General features: G+C 46.1%; 1 protein-coding gene across 1 annotated transcript in view; it reads left to right on the top strand.

Annotated features, from left to right (window-relative positions):
- Positions 1 to 17,033, top strand: part of HYDIN (HYDIN axonemal central pair apparatus protein) — a 142,595-nt gene that overhangs the window by 100,670 nt on the left and 24,892 nt on the right. The window contains exons 48-65 of the mRNA XM_083454603.1: positions 441 to 634; positions 879 to 1,061; positions 2,065 to 2,184; positions 2,632 to 2,791; positions 2,881 to 3,053; positions 3,508 to 3,706; positions 5,302 to 5,401; positions 7,335 to 7,434; positions 8,738 to 8,906; positions 9,949 to 10,187; positions 10,777 to 10,897; positions 11,910 to 12,114; positions 12,365 to 12,600; positions 13,715 to 13,866; positions 13,965 to 14,154; positions 14,755 to 14,866; positions 15,130 to 15,381; positions 16,586 to 16,728. Of these exons, the coding sequence (XP_083310729.1) occupies positions 441 to 634; positions 879 to 1,061; positions 2,065 to 2,184; positions 2,632 to 2,791; positions 2,881 to 3,053; positions 3,508 to 3,706; positions 5,302 to 5,401; positions 7,335 to 7,434; positions 8,738 to 8,906; positions 9,949 to 10,187; positions 10,777 to 10,897; positions 11,910 to 12,114; positions 12,365 to 12,600; positions 13,715 to 13,866; positions 13,965 to 14,154; positions 14,755 to 14,866; positions 15,130 to 15,381; positions 16,586 to 16,728 (3,048 nt within the window). The remainder of the gene's footprint in view (positions 1 to 440; positions 635 to 878; positions 1,062 to 2,064; positions 2,185 to 2,631; positions 2,792 to 2,880; positions 3,054 to 3,507; positions 3,707 to 5,301; positions 5,402 to 7,334; positions 7,435 to 8,737; positions 8,907 to 9,948; positions 10,188 to 10,776; positions 10,898 to 11,909; positions 12,115 to 12,364; positions 12,601 to 13,714; positions 13,867 to 13,964; positions 14,155 to 14,754; positions 14,867 to 15,129; positions 15,382 to 16,585; positions 16,729 to 17,033) is intronic.

Here is a 17,033-nt window from a genome sequence, read left to right as displayed (position 1 = left end):
TAAAGCTGCTTGGGATGTTTAACTTATAAATAAAATAAATATCATGCAATGATCTGGATTGACTCCCTTTCAGAAAAAATATTTGCTTGTGAAGAATACTAGGCAGGGATGCCCCTTTGTCACCATTTGCTACCTTTTTCTATGGCTCGAGAACCATCCACAAGATCCATAAGGGGAAATGGAACTCCCGGAGGAATCACACATATAGATTAGATATGTAAAATAGGTATTTATGTCCATGGTGTTAGAAAGCCTAAATATTTCTAGTAGTAATAGTAAATCTGGATTAAATGGGGGGTGGGAAGGAGAAATGGGGGGACAGCATTTTGATGAGGACAACTGTGTGTGCGTGCCATGAAAACCTGCAAGAAGCAGCAGCAGTATATCTACAATAAGCTGCCTGCTTCTCTCTTTCCTCCTGTGTTTCTTCTGGGTCTTAGGAGGAACAGACAACCCCAACCCGAGGCAAGGGCAAGAAGGAGAAAACCGACATAACCCGTGATTCTTCAAAGGATAAGAAAGGCAGCTCTCGTGGCAGGAAGGGTATTCACCCTACCCCTGGTGCAGTAACAACTCTGTCAGAGCTGGATCAGGGTGGCCTCACAGGGGAACCATCTACTGAGAAGCTCAGCCGGTAAGGGAGCAAGAAATAGGGCCTGGGGCATGTCTCACAGCAGACAGAAAGCACTTGTGTGCCTCTGACTAGCCAGGGCTGGGGTGCTCCTTGAAACATTGGCTGAGCAGAAGCAGAAAGTGAGCCTTGCATGCTGATCTGGTGGGGGTGAGGGTGGGCAGAACTCTGCTCCTATGATCCTTGCATACCCATATACTCCACCCCAGTTGTTTGAGGTAGACTCTTTGTGCTTTGTATTCCACAGGTTGACCTGCTTTCGTTGGACGGTCCCTGCTAATGGAGAGGTTACAATGCGCCTCCATTTCTCTTCCACCACGACAGGGTACTTTGATCAGGTCCTAAACTTTGAGATCCTGGGGACCCAGCGACAGTATCAAGTTTTCTGCAGGGGTGTCTGCATATATCCATCCATTTGCCAAGATCCTACGTAAGTGCTAGGAAAAGGGCACTGCCTAGTTATATAAGCCTTCTGGGCTAGGATCCAGAGCTGGCCTGAGAGATGTGTACCTTCACCTCCTTAAAATAAAGCTGCATCTAGTACCCAGCAGAAAGGTATTCTGCAAATATGAGGTCCTGGCACAACACAGAAGAGAGAGGATGCTCCAAGCAGATAACATGTCTCCTGCTGATGTGGTTGCAGACACTGGCTGAGGGCTGTGCCCTTGACTGCCCCGTGAATCTATGGGTCTCTTGCTTCCCTTTGTGGTGAATTCTGTTTTCTTTCTGAAGACAGTAAGGAAAAATGCTGCCAAAGGCTGATATGGAAATCAGACATCTGTATAAAGCAGTTATAATGAGAGTGAACCTCATTCCTTGCCCCTCTTGTATGATACCTGCCAAGACACTGTGCAGTCAGATTATTTGCTGAAGCACCTCTACATCCAGGCAAATACTGAGATGTGGATGCTTGTCCTGAGCAGGTGAATTTTCCAACTAAAAGATACATAGAGATTACACTACCATGGGGGTAAAGATTATACCTATTTTCCTCATAGTCAAAGAAATTTAGAATTGGCTTTCTCTTGATTATCATTGACATTAGTTGACAGTGTAAGATCTGTCTCATCTTGGCACCGAGGCCAAGGGAAATGACTCAGTAGTTCACAGGCTATTTATTTGAGGGGCATGTTTGTATTGCCCCCCCCCCCCCATGGATGCTATGCCATCACATGGGTTGATGTTGCCACCTGGTGTCCAAGGCAGGAAATGTTCAAACTTGAGACTATTACTACTTCCTGTCCTCCTCACCCAATCCATTTCTTGCTTTCGTCCAAGGTGGACAAACCTCCAGTATGGCCATAGTATGGATCTCCTTCCAAAAGGGATATTCGTCCCTTCCCCAAGGGACCACCTGAAGTTCCACTGTTGCAGTCTTGTTGATCTTTCCCCCATTGCACATCTCCTGATGCATTTCTGCTTCTTTCCTCCAGGATTGTCTTCCCGCACCGTGTAAAGAGCGTCAAAGCCGATGACATAGTATCCAAAAAGTACATCATGAATTTGGGGGTCTTTCACTTTGGCCCCTTGCTGTGTGGGAAGTCAAGGGAGAAGTAAGTGCCAGTTGTGTTCAGCATAAAAGGACAAGCAGTTAGCCCAGAACTTCAGTGGTATTGAACTCACTGGTTGACAATATACCAGAATTGTTGAAGTGCCCCCATATGAGCTAGAAACCTGAATGCTGGGTCCAAGCCCCATGATCAGTGGAGAACATTTTCAGTGCAAAAACAAGCTTTCCGGGGTCATGAAATGATTCTTCAAATTCTGCCAAACAATCCTCCACTTTTGTCCTGGCTGTAAAAGAAGGCGTGATTCCATGATGCAGGTCTCCCTTGAGTGCAAATTGCTCAGTCCGCACAGGATGTTGCCTGCTCCAGGCAAACATATCTGAGCCAGGGAACATGGGAAGTGCTTCAGTGTTAGGCAGTGCCTTGTCATGAGAGGCAAGTGTAGCCCTGCTCTCTCCTGCAACTCCCAATGTAAGCTATTCATGCCTACAGGTACAAGGCCCTGCGATACCCCAATCATTATGAAAAGCTCACCATCCTCAACATATCTCCTTTGGATGCGGAAGTTCATTTCTTCTTCCAGTATGACTCCAAGGCAGTCACATACCTCTTTGACCCCCCTACCATGACACTCAAGCCCAACGAGAAGCAGGTAATGACATGAGGCGACCATTGTCTGTAGTGTGCATTTCACGCAAGTCAAGGCTTTCCAGCTGAATGTGTGTCATTCTGACTCCCCAGGAGCTGACAATTTGGGCTTATCCAACAGCCAGTGGTATATTTGAGGACAACATTGTCTGTTGCATTAAAGAGAATCCAGAGCCTGTAATCTTCCGGGTCAGCTGCCAAGGAGTTCGCCCAGAGCTGGAGCTAGATCGTCGGCTGGTGCATTTTGAAAAGCTCCTATTGCACAGGTAGATCCCGCTGCTTTGACCAATCTCCAGTTGCTTCCTCTGTTTTAAGTTCCTTGAACGTTTTTGGGTGCTTTGGATGCAGCAGGAGTTTGAGACATGAACTTTCACCATTGACCTCTGAGCTTTCCAGGGTAGCATACAGTGTATTTCTCTGCATTGAGTGAGGTTTGAAGGGCATGTAAACTGTTAGCATGTAAAACTGAAGTTGCTGGCCTTGTTTATTCAGTTGGGGCTGTGTGCAAATGAATCCTCTGCTCAGCCATTATGCGAGCTACAGCATGGAACTCAACTGGGTGTCATTCTCCAAGAGATGTTCCCTTCCTTTTGCCATATGAGTCATGGCCACTTTCCCAGTTGGCTGACCATGATCTCACCTGCCCAGCATAAAGAGGCACGGCAAAACTCTTGTAGCCCCCAGAAAACGATGCTGCTTTGGCTTCTCTTGTTTCTGCAGAAAGGAGACAAAGCCACTCTACCTCAAGAACTTCACTCCTCTGCCTGTTGCATGGAGGGTCAGCGGCATGGAGAACATTGGTGATGATTTCTCTCTTGCTGTTGATATGGGTGTGATTGAACCCTACTCGGAGTACTGCCTGCTAGTGAACTTTAGGGCCACAAAGACACTCAACATTAAGAAGGCCATTCGCCTAGAGGTGAGCATTCCTTGGCAGCTACAGTCCAGTTGGTTGGGTCTTGCATGCTGCCACTTTTCCTGGTGTGGGTTTTTTGGTTTTTTTGCAAAAGCTTGGGAGTGTCTCTGGTCCTTGGGGCTGTAAAAATATCAGGGTGGTGCTTACAGAAACAACCCTATCATTTGGCAGGATGGGGCACCTGCCTCAGTTGGCAAATCCTGTGGGGCAGCAGTGAGGTGCTGGAGGACAGAGCTGTGTGTGCTACATTGTCTTCCCTGCACCCCCTCACTTGGCATACTGTCCCATCAGTCACCTACGTTGTTCATTCCAGGGGATACTCTGGTCAGCCTCTACATGTGGAAAGGTGAGGACCCCATTTTGTCCTTTGCCTGAAGCAGCATAAAATATTGGCCAGACTCTGGGCACTTCTTTAGCTCTCTGTATCATTTGGTGTCTAGGGCTTGAACTAAGACCAGAATCAATTTAAAAGTTACACCCTACTCACTTGCAGAATATAAATTTTCATCCTAAACTGTAGTAAAACATTGATGGAAATAATGGTGGTTTTTTTCTGATTGCTTCTGAGCGCTGCAAGTATCAGTCATACTTTTATTTGATACCAGATAATTGCAAGTTATGGCAACAAGAATGTGTGTGTTTGTTCTGGGCAAAGCCAGTTGTGGAACTCTTCACCAAGCCACAAGCCCTAAGAGGGTTCTCAGCCCCCTCTCATATTCTTCTGTGCAGACGAGTTAAATTTGGATAGCTCATTGGGTTAGAGCATGGTGCTGACAGTGCATATTCCTGCATTGCAGATGGTTGGACTAGTCAGGCATGGCCAAACTCGGCCCTCCAGATGTTTTGGGACTACAATTCCCATCATCCCTGACCACTGGTCCTGTTAGCTAGGGATGATGGGAGTTGTAGTCCCAAAACATCTGGAGGGCCAAGTTTGGCCATGCCTGGACTAGATGACCCTCAGACTCCCTTCTAAATCTATGATTCTATGAGATATCTGTGAGGTATCTTAACTATCACTAGATCCTTCTCTAGTCTTGCTTCTGCAGGATTTCTTCCATCAAAATCTCCCTCTGTCCTATCATTAGCCCTCCTCTTCTCTCTCTTCCTCGGGATTCTCTGCTGCTTATAAAGCAGAACTGGCCACTCCTGCTTGTTCTGCAGCTCTGCTTCCCATCACCACTCCTCCTATAGGCCACCTGAGCTTAATTACAGCCAGCTGCTAAGGGTGGGGAGCACTGCTGCCTCTCCCATCTTTACCACACATATGTTCTACTGCTGGGATAAGGCGCGGCTTCCCTCCTGCTCCATTTTCACAAAACTATTTGTTCCCTCTGAAAAGGGGGCAGGGAATTGTTCCCATTGTTAGGGGTGGGGGTAGCAGTGGCTTACCAAACATGACAGAATATGACATGGCTGAGGGATTTATTTATTGTGCTTTTTAAAACATCTCCTAGGCTCTTATATCAACCACAAGGTCTAGCATCATTCTCACTCAATTCTGGTCCAGAAAATATGGCTGTATTGGCTACAAATTTCACCCAGCAAAGAGTGATCCTAAGTGAGCTCAACGGGACTGTTGCTTACTGTCATTTCAGGTTTCAGATGTGGAAAATATTCTGGGGATTGTCCAGATTGAAAACATCCAAATTATTGCTGAGGCCTATGATGTTGCCCTGGACATCAGCTTTCCCAAAGGTGGGTTCAGCGCTTCCCAGCCAAAACCATTCTGAACTGATTGCTTACTGGAAAGAATGCTAAGTAAGGGTGGGCAGTCAAGAGTAAAGGACCAAAAGGACAATGAACCAATACTGGAAAAATAATAATAATAATAAAGGACAAGAAACTTAATTCCTGGCCTCCCAAGACAGGACTTCCCTATGTCCCTTTCCTTTAATTAAACTATGCAACCCGTAAGAAGAGCCCTGCAGCAGGATCAGACCAAAAGCCCATCTGGTTCAGCATTCTGTTCCCACAGCAGCCAATGAAAGGCCACTGAGAAGCCCATGAACACAGCAAAGCACAATAGCCCCTGCTCTTCCAGCAGCTAGGGGTGTTCAGAGGCATGCTGGAGGAGTAACATATAGCCACCATGAGAGCAGCCACCACTGCAGGGGCATTTCTCAGTACAGTGGTGCCCCGCAAGACGAAATTAATTCGTTCTGCGAGTTTTTTCGTTCTACGAGTTTTTTCGTCTTGTGAAGCACCAATGCGTATTGACGGTTTCCCATAGGAATGCATTGGCGGTTTAAAAAAAAAAAGGCGCAAGTCGTTTCATCTTGCGAAGCAAGCCCATAGGGAAATCCGTCTTGCGAAGCACCTCAGAAAGCGGAAAACACTTTCGTCTTGCGAGGCATTCGTCTTGCGGGGCACCACTGTAGATAGTTCTTTCAACATGGTCATATGTTATTGCTTCTTGTGGCCCTCCCCTTTCAGAGAAGCAGATCCTGACAGATGTAGGAGCTCCTCCACAATGTAGATAAGTCACTTTGGGAGTGTGTGTGTGCGCGTGTGCGCATAATAATGGTGCTTTTGAACCCTTTCCTAAATTCATCCTGTCTCACCTGGGACCTTGTTATCATATGATTGCCTGGAGTGCAGCCTTCCACTACCTGCAAGTGCACTCCAAGTGTTGTTGAACTCCTAACTTTCAACAGCCCCAGCCAGCATCATCAGTGATCAGGGATGATGGGAGTTGTAATCCAAAGCAACCTGAGGGCATCAGATGGGGGAAGGCTTGGACATCCCTTTTCCCCATCTTTCTTTCTGCCTTTCTCTATGCTTAAGCTGCTTCATCCAGACATATGCACCTCCCCTTTGCTCTCAAAGGAGGAGTTTAATTGGTTTTAAAAGGCAGATAAAAAAGAGCCTTGCTTTTCTGGCTGCATCATGGATAACAAAGCTTCTGGGAGGGTGAAGGAAGATTGGAGGAAATTTAAAGACTATTTACAGAAGCATTATAAAATTACGAACGTTTGAGGTTATCAGATTGAATGTAAAAGAATGTTATTATAAAAATGACAATGTTAAAGAAAGTATATTTAATAAGACATAGGGAAATGTAAGGATAAATAAGACAATAATATTAATCTGAACCAAAGATACGCCAGAGGGAAAGAGTTTACTACCAGAATATAAGACCTAGAATACAGAGTGGGAAGGCATGGGGAAGTCGCAGACCTAAGTTAATGCTGAAGAATACAATGATACAATATTTGTTTTTAATTCTTTTATTCTTACCGTTTTCATTTTTCTTTTTGTCTTTGTACAATGTATGTATTGTTTTTCTTTTGCTTTTTTCCTTTTGATGTGTTTGTCGATTTGTTCTTTTTTTGTTTATTGAATGTGGAAAATAAAATATTATTTAAAAAAAAAAAAAACAAAGCTTCTGGGAGAAAGATATAAAGAACTTCATGGTAGAAACTGCCCTCTGTGAGATGTGCCTTGGCATCCTGCATCACTCCTTCCTTAGTACTCTACAGCAATTGCTGCTGCTTCCCTCTGCCACCCCCACTGCTGCCAGTATAAGGGTTGTAATCTACCTGATCCTGCCTGTGACTTCTACTCCTAAGGGTGGGAAAATAGCAGTGAAATCCAGACCACTCATGACAATGACTTTTGGCTGCTGCAGGTACAAATGGTGGTGTGGAGCTTGGGAATATTAAAGTCATGGATGAAGCTAAACAAGTGCTGTCCCTGAAGAACAAGGGAAAATATGAGATTGGGTACAGGTGAGCTCCATTTACTCTGAAGGCACCTTCTGTTGTGCCCTTTGTCTCCTGTTGGCTTTATTAGCATGGACTGAAGATGGTGCACAAACACCACTGCCATCAAACACCACCCTCTTCCTCCTCAGTCCTTCTGAGATTAGTTATTGAGCTTGGTTTTACCCTAATTGTAAGGCCATTCTACATTCAGGGCTTTGGTTTAAGTAAATTATTTGTGTTTCCAATATCTTGGCCAAGGACTTTCCTTATGGCCTAGGTATTTTGGAGGCAGGAGCAGAGTAAGTGGCATTCTTCCTTCATCCAAGTGGCAGCCCACACTTCCCACCCACACTTTAATTTGGGTTTTCCTGATCTGCAGCAAGGAAAAACTCTTACATAAAATCCTCTGTTGCTCAACTGTGGATGTACTGAAGTATGTTGTGTGGGCAGGGTTTTTGTGTGTGAGTGTGTGGTGACATTTTGCTGAGTGTTGTCTACCACCCCTCCACTTCCATTGGCAAGCTGATCCCTGGTGGGCTGCTGATGGAGTCAGACATGACTCTCTCTCTCTCTTTTATGCTGTTTTGTGCAAGTTTGATATACTGGAAAATGTGTAACTGAAAAATAAATTTAAAAATGGCTGTGCACAGGCAAACCAATACCTGAGTGCATGGCCTGTTAGGGTACATACGGCACAGAAACATGTGTGTATACCTTTAAGAAGTTTCTGGGATTAATTGGCTGCAGCTGGCCGTTGCTATAAAGGAAAAAAGCTGAGTTTTGTAGCCTGCCTGCAGGAATAACACCCACCAGAGTTTGTGTTTATTGTTTAGTAATAAAGTCTTCGTTTTAGTTTGGGTTTTTACACCTATGTCTCCTGGAGTCACTCTGTCCTCTGCCACCGGCTGGAAATTCCCCCTCCAACATGGCCTACAATGAATCTCAGGTTTCCAGTACCCAGGGAGGATGGAGAAGCTCCAGTTGAGGGGAGTAGACAACACGACATCCCATCAAGCACCAACCACTAATGTGGATGGGAAACATTGAGATAGAGTTCTGTTGAAATTGATCATGTGTAGATGAAAGTGCACAAAAGCATACATGGAAAAATGGGCTCTTCAACCCACAGGCTCATTGACACAGGCTCATTGTGTGCACACCTCACGTTTTGGGGGGTCATTATATTAGTTTAAAATGGACACAGCTGGCCACAACCTTTTGGGAAGTTGTTTCAGTATCTCTTCATTTTCTTACTGCCTCTAGCTTTAGTGTCTGTCATGATTCTGGAGCAGTGCTGAGGAGTCTTTGTTTTGTCCTTGCTCTCTAGCTTTGTTGTGGAATCCACAGATCATGGGATGCCCAATGTGACTCCACTCTTCACCATCACACCCCAGAAAGGGAATTTGGGTCCCACTGACCGTCCCACTTCAGTCCTGATACTTTTTCGCTCTGGGAGGGAAGTGAAAATTGAGGAGAAGCCTATTCTGCAGTGCCACGTAAGAGAGCTGGCAAGAGCTGGCAGTAAAGAGGCCTTGAAATGCCTTCACTGTGTATACTTGAGTACGTGTGTGTTTGTACATGGCACATGGACTTGGTGGCTAAGCAGTGCCTTCAATGCATAGCTGCTGCTGCTGTTACAGGATCCTTCTTTGCTTAGGTGGTCACTCCAGAAATCACCATATGAGTGGAGAAGCCTTAGCAGTCAGCCTTTCTACCTACTAAAGAGACAAAACAGGGAAAGAAGGCTCAGAGCCAGGGGACTGGTGGTGGTAGGATGATGAATGGTCAAAGGGAGAAGAGGGAGCAGACTGGGAGGAGGTGGTGTTAGAAGCTGAAGAGGTGACAGGGTTTAATGAGCAGAGAGAGGCTATGGCAGAGAGCAATCCAGACTCAGAGGCAGAAGTGGGGTGTGTGTGTGTGTGTGTGTGTGTGTGTGTCAAAAGGCAGAGTGAAGGCAGGCTGCTGAAGAAACTAGGGAATCTCCCCTTCCTGCTGTGACCAGCTTCCCTGCCACTTGTCTCCCAGAACACGTAGATAAATGAAGAGAGCAGAGCAAAGAGAGACAAGATGGAGGAGGCGTAGACCGCTGGGGAAGGAACTGGGAGAGGAGCAAGAGAGAGAGGTGGGAAGGTGGGGACCTTTGGTCCTTGCAATTGCCTCATTGGGGCAAGATCTACTGCTGTGATCACTAGGCCTGCACTGTTTTAGTTTCTTTGAATAAAGAGTGCCTCCTGGCATGGAGTCTGCTCTTGTGCCCAGGTGGCTTATTCTTGGAGCGCTGGTCTCTGACTGCCATTCCTTATGATGACCTACATGCATTGGAACAGTTCTGTGATAGGAGGAGCCAAAGAAAACCAATCTCTCAGCAGAGTCTGTGCTGGGCGGGGGGCATGTTTCCCACCTCTCCCTCTGCAACTTCCAGGTGGGAAGAGAAGAACAAGAAGAAGAACACCAGGGCAAGGATTTGGATTGTGGTGCTTTATCGCCACAAGCTGGAGCTCATCCTTCTGCGAGCCTAATCTCTTGTCCTCTGCCTAGGTTGTTGAGCCCAACCTCTGCGAAGGAGGAGAGATCATTGCCACCATTCCCATCAAGGTGTCAGTGCATTGCATGTTTACCAAATACAGCATCACCCCTCCATCACTCATAAACTTTGGCCCTGTGGTACTCAATTCCCGGAAGACCAACAGCTTCACCATTGAGAACAAAGGGATCCTTGACTTCAAGTTTGGCATCTGCAGGCAAATCCGAGATGTGGTGATCCCACTGAGGAAAGGGTGAGCAGGCAACGGGGGATGTTTTCTTGAGAGAGAGGATGGATTTGGGCTCTGAACTTGATTGCAATTTGGAGTGTGTTCTCAGGCAAGGCCAGTGTGGCCATGCAGAATCCACATGTTCAACCTTCCTTTTCCTTTCAAAACCTAATTAGGTTCCAAAGAAGTGTCATAAAATCCAGCCACTGCAATAAGGCAGCATGTTTCCAATGTAATGAAACTACCCTGAAGGTTTGCTGCAGTTCCCCCGCCTCCCAGCCTAGAAGACTCCATGCTCTCCTTTTCACCCTCCATTCATCACCTGACACACACCGTCTAGGTGCGACATGAAGTCATTTGCCCCTCTGCTTTCACCACTTCCTCATCAGCCTGAGATCACTGGCCCCATGCCAGCCAGCCACAGACTTGTGGCCCTTTTGGAGGTGCCTGTCTGCTGGTGACTCAGACTTTGGGAGCCTCTGACATGTGTTTGTTCATCCCCAATAAGATGCATATTTCAGTTCTTCCCAACTGTAGCAAAGTCAGGCTCTGGAGTGGTGGCTGGAGTCTACACCCCCATCCAGAAGTATTTTGCTTCCACTTTCTCTTGCAGACCCTCTCATGAGAAGACCTCCCGCTCTAGTGATGTCTACCTTGGCCGGCAGACGGCTCAGCTGGGAAGGCAAAGCAAGCGCACAGAATCCATGCAAAAGGATGTGACCATGGTGGTGCAGGTAGGCAGGGGCCTGCTTCCCCTTCATCCCCATGAGCTCTGGGTCTGGCGCCTGGGTTTCTTGTGCTCTTTCTAGGCTCCTTGGGAGCTATTCTTTCCTCATTCTTTGTCCTTCAGACCTTCTAGCCATGCAGGGATAGTGTTTCCTGTTGAGCAAATGTGAGACATCTTACTGTTTTTGGGAGGTTGGGTGGGAATGGTATTGCCAAATATGTTATTGTTTTCACTTATTTATACAAGCAGCAGCAATCGATATTCAGCAATTGCCCACCCCACCCCCAAGCACCAAATGTCTACTTAGTTACATTTAACGTTTAAGTCACTTCAGTTTTTAAGAAAAGGTATCATTCTACAAGTTGCTGTGTGTTCTTGGAGTCCTATATCCATGTTCTGTTGATGTTGCCCATGTAATAAAACTATGCCGGGTTGATTGAAAGTATTTTTTTTTTGTCTGTTCGACTCTCTTGGATGTTGGTTGCCAGTTTGTCCATTAATATTAAGTCCCAGAGTTATCTAGAGTCTTCCAATACCTTGCTGGTTTTCAATCTTGTAACTTTGTGAATTGCATCTGTATGGACATTACTGTTGTTAGTTGCTTTGAGATGCTTTGTTAGAGACCAATGAATGAATTAAATGAAGTATCTAAACAAGCACACGTGCGCCACCTTGGCAGGTGCTGTGCTCAGGGAAGGAAACCAGGGAGAGGAGGCAGAGAACAGCATTCCTTGGGAACAACCTCTCCCTCTCCAGGTGTTCCACATTAATGGACTCCAGGAAGGAAGAGCAAGTAGGGCTGGATGCTCTGATTTGGTCCTCAGCTTTCAGCATCCTCAGCATTGGGCACACTGCTGCACCTGTGTAAGGTTTGCCAAGTGCAGCTTCCTTACGTTGCCAACTGTCTCTTTCACCTGCTTCTATAGGAAGCAGACCCAAAATAGCTGGTGCAGCACTACCTGCATTGGTTCAGTGGCAGCTGTAGTGAAGGCTGCCTCCTGCTTGGGCTCTCTCCATAGGCTCGCTTCTCCCTTGGCATATTCACCGTCTCCCCTGGATTTGGAACCATTCCTCCGGGAGGCCATCAGACCATCACTGTGGACTGCATTGCAGATGCAGTAGGGAAATTTGAGGAGTACATGAACATAGAGATCACTGACCGAGACCCCGACGACAACCCTGGTGGCATTCAGTACAGTCTGCTTGCAGAATCATGTGTCCCAGGTAGGTGATGGTAGCAGCTCTGGAACCATCACAGCTGGAAGGAGAACTAATCTCTTGAGTCTCTTTCATTTTGCCTGCCATCTGCAGGGAGGGAGGGATTTATTTTGTCCTGTGATATTATTCTAGGGAGTAGCCCTCCTTCCCCTGAAGCCCTGTGAAAGGAATGATAAATAATTACTTTTGGAAGAGTTGCTCTGTCCTATCTCAACTTCAATCTGTAATTAAGTTGTCCTCACTGTATTTCCCCAAGGTTTTGTGATGGATGACATGGGGAGCATTTTTGAGGAGCATCGAATCTGCAACAGCAGCAACCTCAGCCAGGTTCTGAAGACCATAGGATGCGAGTGTGTGTTTGTGACTGATGAAAACAAGTTCATCTTCAATAATGTTTTGGTTGGGCACCAGGCAGTTGCCCGGTTCAAGATCTGCAACACTGGCCGAATCCCCTGTGATGTGGTTTTTAGCGTAAAGTCCATCTCTTCCAAGGTGAGAGCACCTGCTGTGCTGTGGTGGTTTTGTGTGGTAGCTGCTGCTGCTGCTGCCACTGTCCCTTAGATTGGGAGTTAAGATTGTATTTATTTAACACGGCTCCAGGTGGCCATCATGGGTCTCTCTTGCAATCTTCCTAATATTCCTCCACTGCTAGCTTTGATACCATGTTTTTATTTCCCCCTGCCTGACTGCCTACCACAAAACAGATTCTCTTCCTTGTGCTTCCTGTAGCCACTTCCCTGCAAGGGTTGGCTAGGGCATGTAAGTTACATGACTGCGATGGGAAGACTGGAGCATGGGGAGAATTCGCTTTCCCCATCTATATTCTCCCTGCAAGAGTGTACATAGGAATGAATGGCCATGCCCACCATCATGCGCTCCACCATATGTGGCTGCATATGGTCCTCAGGGGTAAGCAAAAAGTTTGCCCATCTCTATTTAACTCAAGAAATCACCATGTACATAGCTGAAACAGAATAAAATTAATGGTCTAGGAATTTCATGTGGAAGCTTGTTATAGAAATACAGGGAAGGCTTATATGTTTGCCCCTATCATAGCTGAGCTATGGCGGCAGCTTGGAAGGAAGCAGGCTAACACTGGTCCTGAAAGACCTACATTGACTCCTGGTATGTTTCTGAGCACAATACAAAGTGTTTGTGCTGACCTTTAAAGCCGTAAATGGTCTTAGCCCAGTGTACCTGAAAGAGTGTCTTCACCTCCATCATTCAGCCCAGACACTGAGGTCCAGCTCCGAGGGACATCTGGCAGTGAGGTTACAAGGCACCAGGCAGAGGGCCTTCTTGGTAGTGGTGCCTGCCCTGTAGAATGCCCTCCCATCAGATATCAAGGAAATAAACAGCTATCTGACTCTTACAAGACATTTGGGAAATTTTTAAGTCTAATGTTTTACAATTTTGTATGTGCTGTAAGCCACTCAGAGTGGCTGGGAAAACCCAGCCAGATGGACGGGGTATAAATAATAAAATTATTATTATTATTATTATTAGTCCAGGAAGTGTCCTGTCAGTCTCCACATCCTCTTATTCAGGGAGGGGGCTTTCTGTGAGTGGTTTGTGAAGCTTCACCAGCTGTATGATGTTTCTACAGTCCAGTTTCCGGATCAGTGACATCTTTGAGCTCCAACCAGTGCGGATGTGCATTGCCAGCCGTTCACATGCCTTCACAAGCCTGACCTTCTCACCGCAGAGCATGCAAAACTACCAGTGCATTTTTGAGGCTGCTGTTGATGCACCACCCAGGTATCCCAGTCATGGCTGATGGAAAGGTGGTGGCTCCTTTGGGCCATCTTCTAGACATGCACCCAAGGGCAATGTGTTCCCTTGTCTCTTACTTTCAGTGTGGTTGCAAAGTCAAGGAATTTATCCTTTGAGGTCACTGGGGATGGCAACCTCCCTCAGGTCACCATCATGCGCCCTGTGCTCCGCAATAAGAAAGGGAACCCACTCCTACTCTTCAGGAGGCTCCTGTTGGGCCATACAGAAATCCTTCCTCTGGTCTTTAAGAACTGTGGCAGCATCCTAGTCCAGGTAGGCAGCTTTGGGCATGGCAACGTTGCTCTTATGTGGTCCATAAAGTGCCCTTATAAATATTTTTCTAAATAAATAAATAATACATATGTTGTTAAAATATATTAAAGTGGTTTACAGCAATAAAACGAAACAAAAATGAAAAACCATATGAAAAGTGAAAAAGAGGCATCAGTTAACCATTGTGGAAGAATGTATTGCCTGCATACACCTGGGGAAATAGGAAGGTTTTCAACAGGCATTTAAAAGTCAGCATGGAAGGGGAAGTCATGGGCTTTTTTTATACATGCGGGGATAGCTTTTCACTTTCTTCCCACCACCCCGGTCAGAGAGGGCGGTGCAGGATTGACTTAAATATCCTGGGAACAAGATCTGGCCTGGAGGTCAGCAGTTTCCTATCCCTAGATTAATGAATTAAAGGGTTTCATAGCAGCATAGGCTGAATTGGTTACTTTAAACATCTGGATGTTAAGAATTTACAGAAAAGGCTGTCAGGCAAAGTTCTGCCTGTTTGATAGTATTCCAAGGTGCTGTCTGGATCTAAATGGTCTCCCAGGACTCATGGCTGTGTTGCTTTTCTTGTTTTGTCCCTTTCCCCAGCTGTTTCTCAACATCTCAGATGAAAATTGTGCTTTCACTTTGAAACACAGACCCACTACCAAGTGCATTTATATGACTTCTCAGAATGAGGAGAATGAACCCAGCGAGGGAGGTAAATGACACATACCTGCTACCATGGCAAGGGCGCAGTAGCTGTGGAAAGGTGGGTGGGGCTCCCTGTGGCACTGGCTTCCTTTTAGCCCCTTGTCCAGAGCACTGAGACGGCTGCCTGAACAAAATATCTGCAGAGGTACAGCTGAAGGTCTCGTAAACAAAAAGCAAAGGAAGGGCCTTTTCTTTCTCCCCGAGATCTCTGGGCCTTGTGGAGGAGGAATTCTGATATTTTGGTCTCCTATTTCCTTTGTCCTTTCATAGTCAGGAAACCTCACACGGCCTCTCTTATCCTGCACAATGGGGAGTCCGCTGAGTTTGATGTGGTTTTCCAGCCCACCTTGGCCCAGCGCATTGAAGGACTGATCCACCTCTCTATTGTGGATAATCAGTACGAGGAGACCAGCATCCAAATGGTGGGCGAGGGCTACCAGGATGATGTTGTGCTGGACAACATCCACAGCTTGATTACGGAGACTGATTCTGAAAGACATCTGGAGGAGAACATAGCCGAGGGTGAGAGAAAGGGGAGGTGCTTCAGTGAACTGGGGGTGGGACCGCTAGCAATGGGTGACAAATGTTGCCTTGTTTAGAGATCCTCCCAAAATGTGCTGGCCATACCTAGCTGATCACAGATTAACAGTTAATTGAGGCAATGGATTTCCTCAGAGCAAAATCTTACCCAGAACTTGAAGATTCTATGCTGGGATAATAAGACAAACAATAATTCTTCTTGCATGGACAGCTCTCGAGGCCAACTTTATTTTTTTTATGTCTCAAGAATATAATTCTATTACAGAATAAAAACTAGTAACTGTATTCACATCTGATGCATAAGTAGACCCAACTAATGTGGTAAACATTCGTGATGTGAAGGCTATCATATTATTCATTTTTATTGAAAATATTTCAATTAAACAAAATAAAGTGGAAAACAAAAAAATGAAACAAATGGTGCATAAAAGGGGGGAACCCACTTTAATGACATACATACTTATCTAATACAAAGGCATATAAATGAAATTAATATTCTAATACATACACAGTTTTTTATAATCTACTATATTTTTTATAAATGGCTTCCAAATGTCATAATAGTGATCCATAAACAGTCTATGTCTATAAGCTATTTGTTTGTATGTTGCAACGGTTGTCATATATTCTACCCATTGATTAAAGGGGGCCGTAGATTTATGGTTCCAGCAGTGGTGGAGGAAGAGGAGTGTGGGGGGAGCTCACCACCCCAGGCAGCACGATCCTGATGGGTTGCCATCGCAGCTGTCCCCCAGCCCATGCTGGGCGCCACATCCCCACAGGCGGCATGCCATGCCCCTGCCTGCTTTCCGCCCCCCGGTGCCAGAGCATGAAGCTCCACCACTGGGTTCCAGTGGATCAATATCAGTCTTTTAGCCGTAGTGGAAGCAAACTTGTGAACTTAGAAACCTGAGTTCTAAGCAGATGGAAAACAAAAGCAGGCAAGCAGCTCCAAACCGTAGTTTGCCAGCTATGCATATGGATGTTCAAACCATGATGTGGGTTCTTAACGTTCAGTGCATACCATTGTTGAGTGTGGCGTTTGAATTGAGCTAATGGGCAAAGGGGCTTCAAGGATCAAGAAGGCAAGTGGGAAGTAAGAAGCTACGCCCTGTGACAATGTCTTTATCACTGGGAGACAACAAAAGCTGCCCTTGTTCAGAACATCTGGCCTCTTTCCCCACAGCTCCCCGAATAGATTGTGTCCAGTTTGGGGACTGTCACATTGGCAGGTCCTATCAGGCATCATGTACCATAACCAACCACAGCAAGTCAGATGTGATGAGATTTGAATGGCCGACTTCGGGTCCACTTCACTTCTCCCCACAGGTAGGTGGAGGCACCCCTGTCCTCAATTCTCCTTTGCTGCCAAAGCTCCCAGAGGCCCAAGGCTTTGCACCCCACTTATCTCTTGCAGGCTCCATTGTTACCAAAGGTGGGGGCAGGCTTCCACAATTGTTTCGTGTGGAATTGCCACATGTAATCCCAACTGGAATGAAAATATGTTTCAGCATGTTGAAGATCATACAGGGGAGGTTGCAGCCTGAAGCTGCCATTGTGCTTTTCACCAGTGCTGAATTAATCCCTTAGGAGAAAAGTGCAGGTCACCATCAACATGCACTCAGTTTACTTTC

Source organism: Podarcis tiliguerta, assembly GCF_965153285.1.
Source record: "Podarcis tiliguerta genome assembly, chromosome: 8".
Lineage (NCBI taxonomy): Eukaryota > Metazoa > Chordata > Lepidosauria > Squamata > Lacertidae > Podarcis > Podarcis tiliguerta.
The sequence above is the reverse complement of the archived record's forward strand: the minus strand, read 5'-3'. Positions and strand labels throughout refer to the sequence as shown.